Here is a 15452-nt window from a genome sequence, read left to right as displayed (position 1 = left end):
GTGACGATCCTTGGTGTGCTAAGCCTGCATAGCTTTCAGAAATACCCGGCCATCTGAATGAGCTGAATGTTAAAATGCAGGAGGAAAACGAGACCATTGACTGCCACAGATAAACTTACAAGGCTTCAGGGTAAAACTGGCTGTTTGGCAAGAAGAAGTGGCAAGTGGGTCGATTGAGATGTTCTAGCTGGCATCAGTGCACCCTGATGGCAAAACCGCACTCAACCTCATCTCCAAATGGCATCTGAACTTCTCTTGTAGCGTTGTAAGATATTTCCCCTCCACGAGCGCGGAAAACTTTAGGTACGTGATCCGTTTAGTTCACTTTCTTTTGAATTGTCAAAGAAATTATCATTAAAAGAGCAAGGGGAATTTGCAGAGCTCGGGGTCGATCGTGCACTGATATAGAAACTTGCAGAACTTCCTCTGGACACATGCCGGACAACAATATCTATCTGTTTCAGATCACGCAAGAACAGTGCTCTTTACCCGTTTCCCACAATCTACCTGTGCCAGTTGGTATTTGGCTTGTGTTTGAAAATAAATAAATAATAAAATAACTAAATAATAAAATGAAAAATAAAAGAGGAAGTGCCTGTCTGTGAAGCAAGACCTGCCCTGTCAGCAGCTCCTGTCTGGATAAAGCGACTCTGCTCACAGAAGCAGGCCCAGGTGTCACACTAACATTGTTGGTAAGATACTCCTCTCAGTATTTCCTTTGTTTTGTTTTTTTTCTCTGATTCATATACTTTTAATTTCAATATTTCTTTTAATGAAGGAAAAGAGGCAACTTTTATGTCACGAATATGAACATATATATATATAAATATATTTTAAAAATTGTTTTTGATTTGCAACTGGTGAAGCTTTCATTGTAAACTGCTCAAAATAAAATTGAATTAGATGGTGGCTTGATGTGTTTTTTTAGGAGCCTTGAGTGAAAAGGCTTTTGCTAGAGGGCAGTTCAGTTGGCGAGAGAATAGGTGTGCCTCAATTTCTTTTAACGTATAAAGGTGTGCCATACCTTGGGAACCACTGTGCTGAACTACTGAACCATTTGAATTCAGAATTATTATTCTGGTGAGAATTTTGTCCAGGTTGCTTCTGATATTGCAGCATTATAAGCTGCTTTGTCGTTACAGTTCTTTGGGGTGGCATTGTAGTTCTATAACCTCCTGATCTGGCTATTTTACTTCGTATTGCAAGTTTATAAGCTCACCTTTTGGCTCATCCATCAAAATGAAACCGGCTTAGTTTTTATTCTCTTCCCGAATCTCAGCAATTCCTGTTTCTCAATGGTTCCGAAGTTCTAGATTTACATTTGCTGTTTTCAAGATTCAAAGGACCGAAACTGTTTGTATAATGTGTAATCTATCTAATATTGTAGTTTTAAAAAGTCTTGAATCTCTTATGCACTTTCTGCCATGAAAAATGCCCCAGTGGTGGGGAGCCTTGAAGCATTGGACCAATGTCATTATTTCTCTTGTTTCCATGTTCCTCCATCCTAATTCCGATTTACTGAAAAACACGTTACAAAGGTTGTTTCATGGCCATTTGAGGAATTGACCAATGCAGTTTTGATCATTGGTGACCAGTTGTGAAATATGAGCGTTATTAAGGCCATCGTTTATTGCCCACCCTCTGATTGCCTTTGATGGTGATCTGTTTTTTTTTGAACGACTGTATTTCATATGATGTAGGTACACCCATCATGCTGTTGGGGAGCAGTTCCAGTTTTTGACCCAGTGACAGTGAAGGAACAGAGATTAGAGTTCCAAGTCTGGATGGTGTGTGACTTGGAGGAAAACCTGCAGTTGGTGGTCTTCCAATGTTTCTGCTGCCCTCGTGACCTTTACCACAAAGAAGGACGGGTTTGGAAGGAGCTGTTGAAGGAGCCTTGGTGGGTTGCTATGGTCCATCTTACTAATGGTATACACTGTTGGTGGAGAGGATGAATGCTTCAGTGGGGGATGGGGTGTTGAGCTTCTTGAATGTTGTTGGAGCTGTTCTCATCTGGACAAATGGAGAATGTTCTATCACACTCCTGAGTTTCACCTTTGTAGATGGTGGATGGGCTTTGGGGAGTCGGAAGGTGAGTTACAAATCGCAGAATTCCTAGCCTCTGACCTCTTGTAGCCAGTGTTTTGTATGGCTGGTCCAGTTCAGCTTCTAGTCAGTGGTAACCCCTAGTATGTTGATAGATGGTAATGCCGCTGAAAGTCAAGGGTTAATGGTTAGGTTCTCTCTTGTTTGAGATGGTCGTTGCCTGGCACTTGTGCGGTGTGAATGCTACTTGCCACATATCAGCCCAAGCCTGAATATTGTCCAGGTCTTAGTGCATATGGGAATGGATTCCATCAGTATCTGAGGAATTATAATGATACTAAACATTGTGCAATCATCAGTGAACATCCTCACTTCTGAATTTATGGAGGGAAGGTCATTGGTTAAGCAGCTGAAAATAGTTGGGTACCCTGAGGATCTCCTGTCATGATGTCCTGGAATTTCAACAACCGCAGCCAATCTTCCTTTGTGCTGGGTTTGACTCAAACCAGTGGAGAGGTTTTTCCCTGATTCCCATTGACTTCAATTCTGCTCCGACTCCTTGATGCCACACTCGGTCAAATACTGCCTTGATGTCAAGGGCCGTCTCGCTTGCCTCACGATGTTTCTCGGGCTTATGCAGGAAGTGCAGTAGGTTAGTGATATCTAACCCAAGCACTAGAATGAGTTTTTGTTTGAGATTTATTGGTGCCCAGGGTATGAGGCCAGCAGTCATCTGAAAATGAAGAATACTTCCGTTCTAGTAATGAACTGTCCCAGGCCAGACACTACGTAAGGCAAAGTTGGCACTATTTCTCTGCGACAACAGCATATCTCAACTCAAACTTCAGAAGAACGATTGCATCAGTGTGGTATTTTCTATTCTCCACACCAGTGGCCTTGTGGCTTTTCTGTGACTTCCAATTAGTGCTGTATCAGGAAGTTCTGCACAGTGGCCTGGCATCACTACAATCTGTGCTGAGACTGCCAAACTCAATTAACATGTAACCAGCAGATATAAACTTATTGCTAGAGATGAAAGGCAAGCCTCTGACGGACTGTCCCCAAGTCTCTGCAGGGAAGTGAATTTTCTGGTCACTGTTGCTCTGAATAGTAAGAAGGAATGAACCAGTACCTTGATGTGCTGTGATTCAGAGAGGATTAGACTCAAGTTTCGCAAGTTTACAGTTTGTTTTTTTTCTAAGAATTGTTAAACGCTTTCTTCCTCGTTTATTCGTCATAGTCTCAGAAGCTGCTACTTCTCATTCCCAAAATATGGAACCTTTTCTTTTTAAAGCCCTCATCAGTTCCATGAACATTGCCCACTCACTTCCCACACTGTGTAGTAATGACGAATGTTCAGGACCCCATCAGTGGAGTTGGGCTGAGTGGAATTGCACAACTATGCTGACAGGGACAAAACAAGAACAGAATTACCTGGAAAAACTCAGCAGGTCTGGCAGCATCGGTGGAGAAGAAAACAGTTGACGTTTCGAGTCCTCATGACCCTTCTTCAGTTCTGCCAAAGGGTCATGAGGACTTGAAATGTCAACTGTTTTCTTCTCCACCAATGCTGCCAGACCTGCTGAGTTTTTCCAGATAATTCTGTTTTTGTTTTGGATTTCCAGCATCCGCAGTAGCTTTTAGCTTTTTGTTTTTATATGCTGACAGGGAGTTCAAGTGGCACAAAAGTAGCCATTAACCACACTTTTTATTATATAGCTTTCCCTCCACATTGAGCTCTACGACCTCTCCTAAGCCCCAATGCTTAATAAAATAAACATGCGGGGGGAAAAAAAAAGCCTATGACATTTTAAATGTTTTTGGATTCTACAAAGTGAAAACTCTTCAATGTTAAATTTCTAATTGAGTTTTTAAATTATTTTATTCACACACACTACCCCAAAAGGCAGCCTCCATCCTCCTCCATTTATAAATGAAAGAAGGATTGCTACATATCATCTTCTTCCATTTAAATAGAGATTAGTGGAGCCTGGGAACAAACTGATCAAGAGGATTTTTTGTGTTTTGGGTAAATGAGTTTGTTGGCTAGTTGAACGCCTTCCTATAATTCTCATTAATTGCTGCTTGCAATCAATAACTGGGAGAGACTCATGTAAGAATAAACAGTGGTGGTTTATTGAGACATTAGGCAGAGCACCTACACACCTTCAACCAGAAACCATCTGGACTAGACTTACAATTCCCAGTTGTCCATGCTGCACAGTGACTCATCAGCACTGTCACATGATCAATACATTGGCATTCTCTTAAAGAGACAGGGTACCTCACTTTACCACAATTTTAGATATCAATTTTATCTGATTTTTTTTTTAAATAGTGGATTTAACCAACATCTTTTAACTATATTTAATCCTTCTCTTTCTATGGATTATAGTTTTATGTTCCATTTGAACCTTTTAATGCACAGTACGTGAGGTGATTTTGGCCAAGGGATTCTTTCTGATGCCTATTTAAATCTTTTAATATTTGCTTGCAGACCTTGGCTCTAATTGTTATTGGAATTGGATTTGTCTCTTCATTGATGTTCCACATTGGAACACGGGAGAATCTAAGAAATGAAGAGGAACACGTTGTCACTGAACAGACACCGATCATCAATAATTCCAAGAAAGACCCCAGTCGGCCATTGCTGCAGTGGAAACATTGGCTGAAGGAACTGTCTTTTTATCATGTAAGTTTGTGTGACATTGCGGACCCTCTTTCCCTTAAAGGTGAGAGGGGGAACGTTGGTCAATAGGCAGGAAATTAGGGTTAATAGATGCTGCTTGGATTGGCGAAGGGTTGAAAACACTGATTCTAAGAGCAACTGCTAGAATTACCAAAAAACCCTGCATTTATATAGTGCTTTTCAGAACCACAGGATGTTCCAAAAAGCTTTACTGCTGATGAATACTTCATATGTAGAATCTACAGCACAAACAGATCATTTAACCCAACTGTCAGTTGTATAGCCTCCCAACTGTATAGCCATTTTCCATTCTGTTTACCTCTCCCCTCCTTTTTGATCCTCTAGCACCTTCCTTCTCCCTCATGTATGCATCGTGTATCCTTTGTAAGATGTCAATGCTACCTGCTTCAAACTCGCCATCTGGAAGCAACCTCTTTGTTAAGAGACAATTGGATAAATATTGGAAGAGGAAGAAGGGTTTGGCTGTATTGGGGAGAGGGCAAGTTGTTCCATGGTCTCCTTCGTGCTATTAACATCCATGGTTCTGTGCCTTTTGCTAATTGTAGGTCATGCAGGATGGTTATTAAGCTCTGGTTCAATGTTTCAGTAGGAATTTTGTATTTTCCCAATTCTAGGGCAATGAAAAGCTGTCTAGAGAAGAATCTGATCATTTAGAAGTTTGAAATTTTGGCACCTTCGGGAGTGTAAATTGGACTAATTCAGGAAGATTTTAGAATTCAATTTTTAAAAAAAATAGCCTTCTAGCAAAAGTAAAATTTAAAGGCCCTGTTACCAAATCAAGTTGATTGGGCAAAATAATTCATCTCCATATTTAAATGTGGTGAACAATGGACTCAATGCATAAACGTTATTAAGCAGCAGGTACAGAAAGTTTGTTAGAAACTGGAGTTTAACACTGAATGTGTATCATATTCCCAAAGTGTGAACCAAAACTGTCTAACTCCCAGAAATCTGTAGAGGAGGGACATTTCTCTCCAGTTCATTTGAGTTTCTGATAAAATGCATCTCGTTTTGAGTGTACTGAGTGAAGTTCAGGTTCTCCTTCTGGGAGCCACAGGGAGGTGAGGAAAATTTGAATGGTGAGTCATTTGTTTGAAGAGCTGCATTGGCTTCTTGCATTTGGTGGAGGGTCCTGTTGCTTGATCTGGAAACTGAGGAGAGTCGAAGGGATTCAGACCTTTTTCTTTTCTAGTGCTCGCTCCCTAGCATGCTCCCAAAACAACTACTTCTCCACGTTACCTCCCCCTCTGGTACCACTAAACAGCTTGATGCTTTGCACAGAACCATACATCGCCTTCATTTACCGACTTTAGCTCCATGTCCTTTGCTACTCTTTTCCAATATAAACCTTTTGATCTGTATCTTGAAAATTTGAAATGTTTGAGCACCCATTTTGGATTATGGCTTGTATTCACATTGGGAGGATGCATTATTTGAGCTGATTAGTCTTTCTTGCAAAGAAACACAATTTTTTGGAATGGATTGATGTTGCAGAGGGGAAGTGTTGGGTTTTATTATTTTACAAAAATTGGCAAAGAGTTAAATTGACTGAAACTATCACTGGCACAAAGCTACATTGGACTTGAACAAAGCTTTCTTGTATAGTATCTGCCTGTGCTTTCCTTTCAACCTCTCTTCCATTAGCCCAGGAAAAGACATTCAATTTGGTGCCAACCCTTAAAACCAGGGTAACCATTTTGACAGCATTGCAACAGGTCAGTGTCCCTACCAAAATGTAACGCAATCTAAAACCATTTCCATGCAAAGGCTGGTGGTTTGTCAACTCGATGAGTAAAAATTGGCCCTTACATGCACTAATCTGTAACTTGTAATGGGTTCAATTTTTTTTAAATTGCACGAGTGTCTTCCCTTGTCGTTTTGATAATGATATGAGCAGAATCTATCATTGGGGACCAAAGATCAGAGCCCCTTCACTGTCACTCTAGGGAGTAACACTTAGGACCTTAACTTTTTAGGACGATATGGGCAATCTAGTTGTGTACGATTTTTTTTTAAAAAGAGAGAAACGGACTCTGGCATTGTACCAGGGTTAAACTGAGCTGGGGATGTATAACTGAGCGTGTTAAGTTCTGCTTTTTAAAAGATTTTGTATTTGGCTGCACACAAATAATGGCAGAATGTCTTGCTCTCATTTGTACTCTGCTTCCCTCGCTTTTTTTTTTACCCCATTTTCAATTGGTCTGAATTATTCCCTCTTGCGTGCTCTCACCTGTGTGGTCTTTCTGAATCCCATTTCAAGTGTCCAGAATTATTTTATACATCGTTGCAATCGATCCTAGAGTGTATTGTCTTTAATAATTGGTGGCTTGAGGTTTCCTTCAGGCTATCCAGTCTGTTTTATTTACAACACTCCTTTCTTTTGAAAGGTGGCGTTTATGTATATGTGCACTCGTCTGATCATCAACCTCTCGCAGGCCTACATTGCCATGTATGTAACCTACACTCTGAAGCTTCCAAAGGTATGTTCAAGAAAGCAGACGCTTTCTCGCCAGAGAAGTGTCCTGAATAGATTGTTTTCTCTGAGATCTGTGATACGTGAAGTAGTAAAATGCTTAGCTCATCATCAAAGTGGCAGAAATGTAATGTTGTTGGTCACACTGGGTACACGTGTTGGTGGACTGTCTGCAGTACAGTAGCAAGCTCGAACAATGCTGTGACCAGTGTTTTCCCGCTCCCCTTAAAATGCTTAGCTCATGATTTACCTCCTGCGATTTAGGGGACCTTGCTGAGATCCCTTTATGAAGAGTCAGTTCCAGTGTGGAAACATATTTTTGTTTCTTAAACCAAGCACTGGTAGCCAGCGGGAGTGAAACCAATTGATATTTGGTGCCACCCTGTGGTCAATAAAAGGTGCTGCGCCTCTTAAAGTCTTTCCACTCCTTCCCACAGGGTATTTCCATGTTTTCACTTTGGTTCACTGGTAGGACCCGATCATGTCCATGCTGTAAGTGGACTTTTAGGAGAAGAACAATTGCTGTACGATATCTCAGGGCTTCTGAATCATGGCAAACATTTGAAAAAAATTATATAAAGTCTTGGTTGTTAATAAACTTGCTAGTGTCTTCCCCTCAGATATGGATGTTGACACTTGCCATTGTTTCCAGTAGACCTCTTTTTTCAGTATATTAATAAAATGTTGCTCATGTTTAATGCACAGACTATTTAAGCTTCTCCTTTTTACAGAACTACATTGCCACGATTCCTCTGGTGATGTACATCAGTGGATTTCTGTCCTCCTTCCTCATGAAACCTGTGAATAAATACTTCGGCAGAAATGTGAGTGTTGTTAGCTTTAGAAATGTGAACATCCTACCTCGATGGCTGGATGTATTTGAAGTGTTCCTGTGATGTATGTTAGTTTTTCCCCACAAGGGATATTGTTACTTTTTTTTAAAATCCTAATGTCTTGTTTTCCACAATTTGATCTGTATTTATGTGGATGCCGTGTATGCAACATGAATTTCTGTATGATCTTTTTAAACAAAAAATATTCATTTGGAAAATACTGCATTTGCAGGTTTAAAGATTTTTTTTTTGTACTTTTGGAAAGAATGTTGAGCTTGATCCAGAAATTTGATTGTAAAATACAAGGGTGAAATTTTAAAAGCCTCAATAGAATTCTTATAACACAGAAATCATTTGACTCATTAGATCTATGTCAAGTACTAGTCGCACAATATCTCTCTGCACCAGTGCTCCCTCCCCAACCTCCGCAGTGGACTCTAAGTTCACAGCTGGTTCACTGCTGCTGCTTCTGGTAAAGTATTCGATGTATGAGCAAGTCTGTGCATAAACATATGCATTTTCTTATAAAGTTATACCCTCTAATTATGTTTTGAAGAACAATGCAGTACTACTTTAGATGTGTTGAAATTTGTAATTGAGGCTTGAATGCTCTTGAGAATTTAAAGCTAAATTGCTTCTGGGCTAAAAGGCAGCTAATTATCTCGAGTGAGTAAAACAGATGCTGTCATGATCCAGTGCCGAGTATTAACCTGCTCTCTGCTAATTGTCCCAATTTTAAAAGAAATGATCCTTTGTTTATACCACATCCATTTATTTTAAAAAGGTGCCATGTGGTTTAAATATTAAGTTCCACTGGTTAGATGACTAAGTGAATCATTTTGCACATGTTTGTGGGGGAATAAAAGTTCATGACTAAACCTGCAACAGCCACACAATTCGTAACCCACTGAAGCTGTGCCTCTCACCTGAGGTTAGTTGAGAGAATCATGTGATGTTTCCTGGCTAAGTCGTTCAGCGTTGATTTGTATTCCATGAGATAATGTGATAAGTTGTTTTGAAAATCAGTTGCACAAAACACAGAAATTGGTCCAGATTGAAAACAGATGCACTGAAAGAGCAACTCTTTACAGTTTATTGGTAAATGGCCTATAATTGAAATCTGATTATTCAGAAGCCAACCTCCCTGACAGCTGATGTCCCCCATCAGACGGAAAAATTGTGTTCAGCGATGACCATAACTATGAATCGTGTTGTGACAAATTGTTTAACTTGAGGTGAAATTGTGGAAAGCTGTTGTTGTTTGAAAGCCCAGATGATTGGTAACTAGCAACAGAGTGGCGTTCTGTAAGGAGCCTGGATACTTCAGGTTTTAATAGTTTTTTTTTGAACATTCTCTACAGGCTTTAGTATCACTTTTTTGCTGTTTGAACCTTGATCTTGTTCGGCTTTCATGTACCCTGTCGATGTGTGAACCTAATATATCTCTTCCCAAGTGTACAGAAGGTCACCTCGAATGTGAAGAGGAAGATGGATTAAATACTTTTTTCTGGATGTTTTGTAGTTTCTGGTGTTTTTATAGTTTTCCCTTTTTGCCCGTGTTCCACGAGTGTCTGGTTTGTGGCAACTTAAATGAGCCGGAGACTAAAGGAGGAGAGAGAATAAAGAAATAATAGAGACTGGAGAATGGGACTATCATCAAAACCGATGCAGATTGATTGATTGGCCTGAAGCCCTTGTTTCTGTGTAACACCGAAATAGTGTGTAAAAGCTGTTCGGCAGACAGCCTTTCAGTTTGAGCTTGTCTTTTTCGAATGAGGGTCTGTTAACTTTTATCCTCTGTCCCTTCCCCCAGCAACTGGTAACCTCTGTTCCTCTTTTTTTTAGATGACCTACTTCTTTGGGCTTGTGATGATCCTGGTGTTCGCATATTGGGTCTGGTTTTTTCAGATGGAGAAGAGCATCTTTGGTGCGGCAGTCCTTCTGGGCACAGGCTCCACCACGATTCTGGTGACCTCACTCGCCATGACTGCCGATCTCATAGGAGAAAACACTGTGAGAAATTAGAAAGTTTGATGTAAATCTTTGTAGCCCTGTGTGGGCGTTCTCTTGTTTTAAGAATGAGGTGACAGAACTTTGTACCGTAGAAAAATGCACTGGCCTCTATCTTGGGGAAATGGGTTGTCTGGATCAGTGTGTAGATTGTTATCTCCCTTGAAGGCTTTGAATTTTCTGAAGGCACCAGCGGTTTTCCGATACCCCGAGAGTGATAATTCTAAGGATAAAACTTAGAAAATGAGTTTTAATAACATTCCCAACATCCACAACTAGAATATTAGGCTTATCACTGGAATCAAGGGACCTTTCTCCTGAACGCATTTGTGTTAACATAGAACCATAGAACACTACAGCACAGAAAACAGGCCATTCGGCCCTTCTAGTCTATGCCGAAATATTATTCTGCTGATCCCATTGACCTGCACCCAGTCCATAACCCTCCAGACCTCTCCCATCCGTGTATCTATCCAATTTATTCTAAAAACTTAAGAGTGAGCCCGCATTTACCATGTCAGATGGCAGCTCGTTCCACACTCTCACCACTCTCTGAGTGAAGAAGTTCCCCCTAATGTTCCCCCTAAACCTTTCCCCTTTCACCCTAAAGCCATGTCCTCTCATGTTTATCTCTCCTAATCTAAGTGGAAAGAGCCTACTCGCATTTACTCTGTCTATACCCCTCACAATTTTGTAAACTTCTATCAAATCTCCCTTCGTCCTTCTACACTCCAAGGAATAAAGTCCTAACCTGTTTAATCTTTCCCTGTAACTCAACTCCTTAAGACCCGGCAACATCCTAGTAAATCTTCTCTGCACTCTCTCAATCTTACTGATATCCTTCCTGTAACATCTACAATATTTGGCCAAACGAGCAGTTTATAGAACCAGCAGCAAGTGTGAAGGTTTGTTTCTGCCATGCTCTGCTAGATCCTAGCCAATCCCAGTCTTCTGCTTCCTTCATCATCACCTGTCCTCCAGCAGAGTAACTGAATTGGGATCAGGTGAAGGGAGCCTTGACACTTTTTTTTTTATCCTTATCCCTTTTTTTCCTAGCAAAACAATGAGACTGTTGCTGGGAAAGGGAAATGTCCTCTAGGTGGACATGTCAAAGACGGAGTAAAATTCCTCCTAATCTGTCTTGAAAGGGACAAACGGCTATTTTAATTTTTTTTTTAAAAGTTTCATTTTTATAGGGCCTTTCATGACCTCTGCTGTCCCAAATTCCTTTACCCACCCGTTAAGTACTTTTGGAGTGTAGTCATTGTTGTAATATAGGAAATGCGGCAGCCAATTTGTGCACAGCAAGCTACCGCAAACAGCAATGTGATAATTAATAATCTGTGGTGTTGCTTGAGGGATAAATGTGGGCTGGGGCATCCTGCTTTTCAAAATAGAGCCATGGGATCATTTATGCTGATCTGAGAGGGCAGACAGAGCTTCCGTTTAAAATCTCATCTGAAAAACGGCACCTCCAACCAATGTAGCACTTCCTCAGATCAGCGTAGATATTTGCGTCATTGTCCCTGGAGTGGGTCTTGAACCTCCTGACTTGGAGATGAGAATGCTATCAGCTGAGCCACAGCTGACACTGTGCACTACTTTCATTTCCTTCTGAGTAAGCAGTGGGTAGATTTGTGGTGTTGGTAGGTACCCACTAGGGACTGTTTTAAAAAAAAAATCACCTAAAACTCATGCAGACTGTATCAGCCAAACTCATGATGACTATTAACACCAGCCAAGCCTGTTGCACATAGCACCCTTACTAGCAGCGCATCGAGGAAGGAACTTTCCAATGTTATGCATTGAATTTGGGAACAAAGGGAATTTACTTCACTGATGAAGATTATTCAGCCCATTGTGTCTCAGAGCTACCCATCCTAAACCCAATTTCCAGCTCTTGGCCTATTACCCTGTGGGCTACAGCACTTTGGGTGCATAGCCGAATATGTTTTAAATGTAGTGTGCTACTGCCTCAATCACCCATTTCAGATAGTGAACTCCAGACCCCACAACACTTTGGGTGAAAAAATTTCAGTCCAGGTTAAAGGGGTGAGAGTTTTTTATTCATGGGGTGGGTTTTGCTGGCTAGGCCAGCATTAATTACCCATCCCTAATTGCCCTTGAGAAGGTGGTGCTGAGCTGCCGCTTTGAACCGCTGCAGTCCCTCTGGTGTAGGTACACCCACAGTGCTGTTAGGGAGGGAGTTCCAGGATTTTGACCCAGCGACAGTGAAGGAAGGGTGATATATTTCCAAGTCAGAATGGTGAGAGACTTGGAGGGGAACGTCCAGGTGGTGGTGTTCCCATCTATCTGCTGCCCTTGTCCCTCCTAGATGGTAATTGTCATGTGTTTGGAAGGTGCTGTCTAAGGATCCTTTAGTGAGTTCCTACATCTTGTAGATGGTACCACTGCTGCCACAGTGTGGGCAGTGTTATAGCCCTCAGTTCCTCAATAACGGGCAAAATTTAATCCAGCCTGACTTGGCGGGAAACATGGTGGCCGGGCCCACTTAATCCTGGAGAGGCCATGGCTCTCCCAGCAGCGGGAAAGCCTCTCCTTAACCCTATTAGCATATCCTTCTATTCCTTTTCCCACTGGTGTTTATCTGGCTTCCTCTTACTTGCAACTATGCCATTTGCCTAAACTATCCCGTGAGGTAGCAAGCTCCACATTTTTGTAGGTCTTGCAGTTGGATTAAATTAAAGTGAGAAGCACAAACACAGCAACTGAACTCCAGACTGCTGTGGTGAACTTGCATTGATTTTTTTTTTTTCATCAAACAACTTTCCATTTTCTTTCGTTTTCTGTCCATAAACTGAAGCTCATCCAAAACTCTGCTCCCTATTTCCTAACTTGCCCCAATTCGCCGTCACTCATCAACTTTGTACTCGCTGACCTGCATTGGTTCCTGAACTGGCAACGTCTCTGTATTCTTTTCAGATAGTCTCGCCCTTCCCTATCCCTGTGACCTCCTCCCCTTTCTCTACAACCCTTCAAGAACACTCTGCTCCAATCCTGACCTCTTCAGCATTCCTGGTTTTGGATGCTCCACCATTGGCCCTAAGCTCTGGAATTCTCTCCCCAAACCCCTCCTTTTAAAACACTCCTTTTTAAATCTGCCTCTCTGACCAAGCTATTGGCCATCTGTTATGATCTCCTCCTCCTTTTGTGGTTTGGTGTCAAATTTTGTTTTTTACCAACAATGATGGAATTGAGGGAGTTGAGGTGATTGGGAAAATAAGGGATGGCAGCATGAGAAAGAACTTCTGCTCTGCGAATAGTTGGAACCTGGAATGCACAGCCTCAGCGTAGTGGAGGCAGACTTCATCGAGGCCTTCAAAAGAGAATTGGATAATTATCTGAAGGAAAAGGAAATTTTAAGGCTTCAGGGGAAAAGGCTCAAGGGGCTAGAGTTGCTGTTGCAGAGGGCCAGCACAGAGATGGGCTGAAGGCCACTTCCTGTGCTGTAAGCACTCTGATTCTATAATGGGGAATCTGACTGGAAAGCAGAGTCGAGGCAGATGATCAGCCATGATTCCACTTCTTTTTCGATGGAAACCTAACCTGCTGTTTGTAAATCCTGGTACCTGCCATCAAACGCATGATTGAGGAAACACACACAGCCCTCTCCAAATAACAAAATGTGAAAGTGAGGAGTGAGTCCTTGGTTATTTGGTTGATTCACAATCACATGCAATGTAGAACATGAGAGAACTTGGAACTAGAAAATGCCATGACTCCTAGCTACACCCCCACACAACGCCACCATCCAAGATCCTTCTAATCTTTCCAAACCCTAGTGTGCTCAACACAGAACTATTAATATTTCACTAACCCTCAGTCCCCTTTCTTGAATGCCGTTGATCCACTTCCTTTTTAAACTCTTTCAAGTTACCAACAGTCACAGATTGCAACTCTTTTCAAGTACAATCACAGTTCTTGGTTTCCGGGAGTGGGACATGAACCCACAACCCTCTGATTCAAAGGTGAGGGTGCTATGAACTGAGCCACAGCTGACACCTCCCACTTCCTTTTTAAAAGGTGCCAGTTGATCCTGAATTAACTACTTTTCTGATGATTGGCTGCACATGATCATTATTTAGGAGAGATGAAATTCTTCTCTCTTCCAGTGTTTACTTTTTACCAGGCAGCAATCACCGAACTCCAATAGTACCCCACACTTTAATGGTGGTAATGCTGTTTTATTATTCTAAAGAGCTGTTTTGTGCCTCCCTTTGGTCTTTGTATGTAAAAAGAAAAAGATTAGTGAAGACAAATGTAGGTACCTTATAATCTGAAATGGGAGAATATATAATGGAGAACAAGGAAATGGCAGAGCAATTAAACAATTACTTTTAGTTCTGTCTTCACAGAGGAAGACACAACTTGCCAGAAATGCTAGGGAACCAAGGGTTTAGTGAGGAGGAGGAATTGAAGGAAATTAGTATTAACAAAAAAATGTTAATGGAGAAATTAATGTGACTGAAAGCCTATAAATCCCCAGGGCTTGATAATCTACATCCCAGGGTACTAAAGGAGGTAGCCATGGAAATGGTGGACAACGTTGGTTGTCATCTTCCAAGATTCTGGCACAGCCCTGACTGGACAGACTGGATGCAGGGGTGCTGTTTCCTCTGGTTGGGGGGTGTCTAGAATGAGAGGTCACAATCTCAGGACATGGGGTAGGCCATTTAGGATTGAGCTGAGGAGAAACTTCTTCACTCAAGAAGGTGGCGAACCTGTGGAATTCTCTACCACAAAAGGCTGTGGAGGCCAAGTCACTGAATATATTTAAGAAGGAAATAGATTTCTGGACTCTAAAGCTGTCAAGAGGTATAGGTAGAGAGCGGGAGTATGGCGTAGAAATATATGATCATGGCTGATCCTCTTGAATGATGGAGCAGAGTCAAAAGTGTCGAATGACCTACCCTTTTCCTATGTTCATTTAACATGTTGCTTGTAAGTTAGCCACCTTGGGTTAATTTTAACTCACCAGATGGGGAAACCAATGGGTTAACATCCCACCCAATACTATCTCCACTGACTTCAATGGAGAGTGAAAATGGGCGTGGTGTAAAACAAGTTGGTTTAAAATGATCTTATTTGTTACCACGTTGAGTGACCGGTGGTTACAGGCAAGATATTCGATAGCATGGCCTGTTCCTCTCTTTGACCATCCACACTTTACCACCTGCCCAGTGACCCCTCCTGGAATCAGGAGGGGGAATCTAGCGGATTCGTTACCTTGACAATGCTTGGTGATCTTGTTACCAGACTTGTTTCACTCTTAGCTGATTGCTATACTATTTGACACTGTTTATTGTTGGAGCTCTTTAATCTCCAAGATGAGCTAAATAATGACCTGAATTTATATATT

General features: G+C 41.5%; 1 protein-coding gene across 1 annotated transcript in view; it reads left to right on the top strand.

Annotated features, from left to right (window-relative positions):
- The window catches only part of LOC144688894 (major facilitator superfamily domain-containing protein 12-like), a 62320-nt gene that overhangs the window by 34473 nt on the left and 12395 nt on the right, over positions 1-15452 (top strand). The window contains exons 4-7 of the mRNA XM_078555914.1: positions 4544-4738; positions 7144-7236; positions 7961-8053; positions 9908-10075. Coding sequence (XP_078412040.1) covers positions 4544-4738; positions 7144-7236; positions 7961-8053; positions 9908-10075 — 549 coding nt within the window. The remainder of the gene's footprint in view (positions 1-4543; positions 4739-7143; positions 7237-7960; positions 8054-9907; positions 10076-15452) is intronic.

This window comes from Cetorhinus maximus, chromosome 13, assembly GCF_964194155.1.
Source record: "Cetorhinus maximus chromosome 13, sCetMax3.hap1.1, whole genome shotgun sequence".
NCBI lineage: Eukaryota > Metazoa > Chordata > Chondrichthyes > Lamniformes > Cetorhinidae > Cetorhinus > Cetorhinus maximus.
The sequence above is the reverse complement of the archived record's forward strand: the minus strand, read 5'-3'. Positions and strand labels throughout refer to the sequence as shown.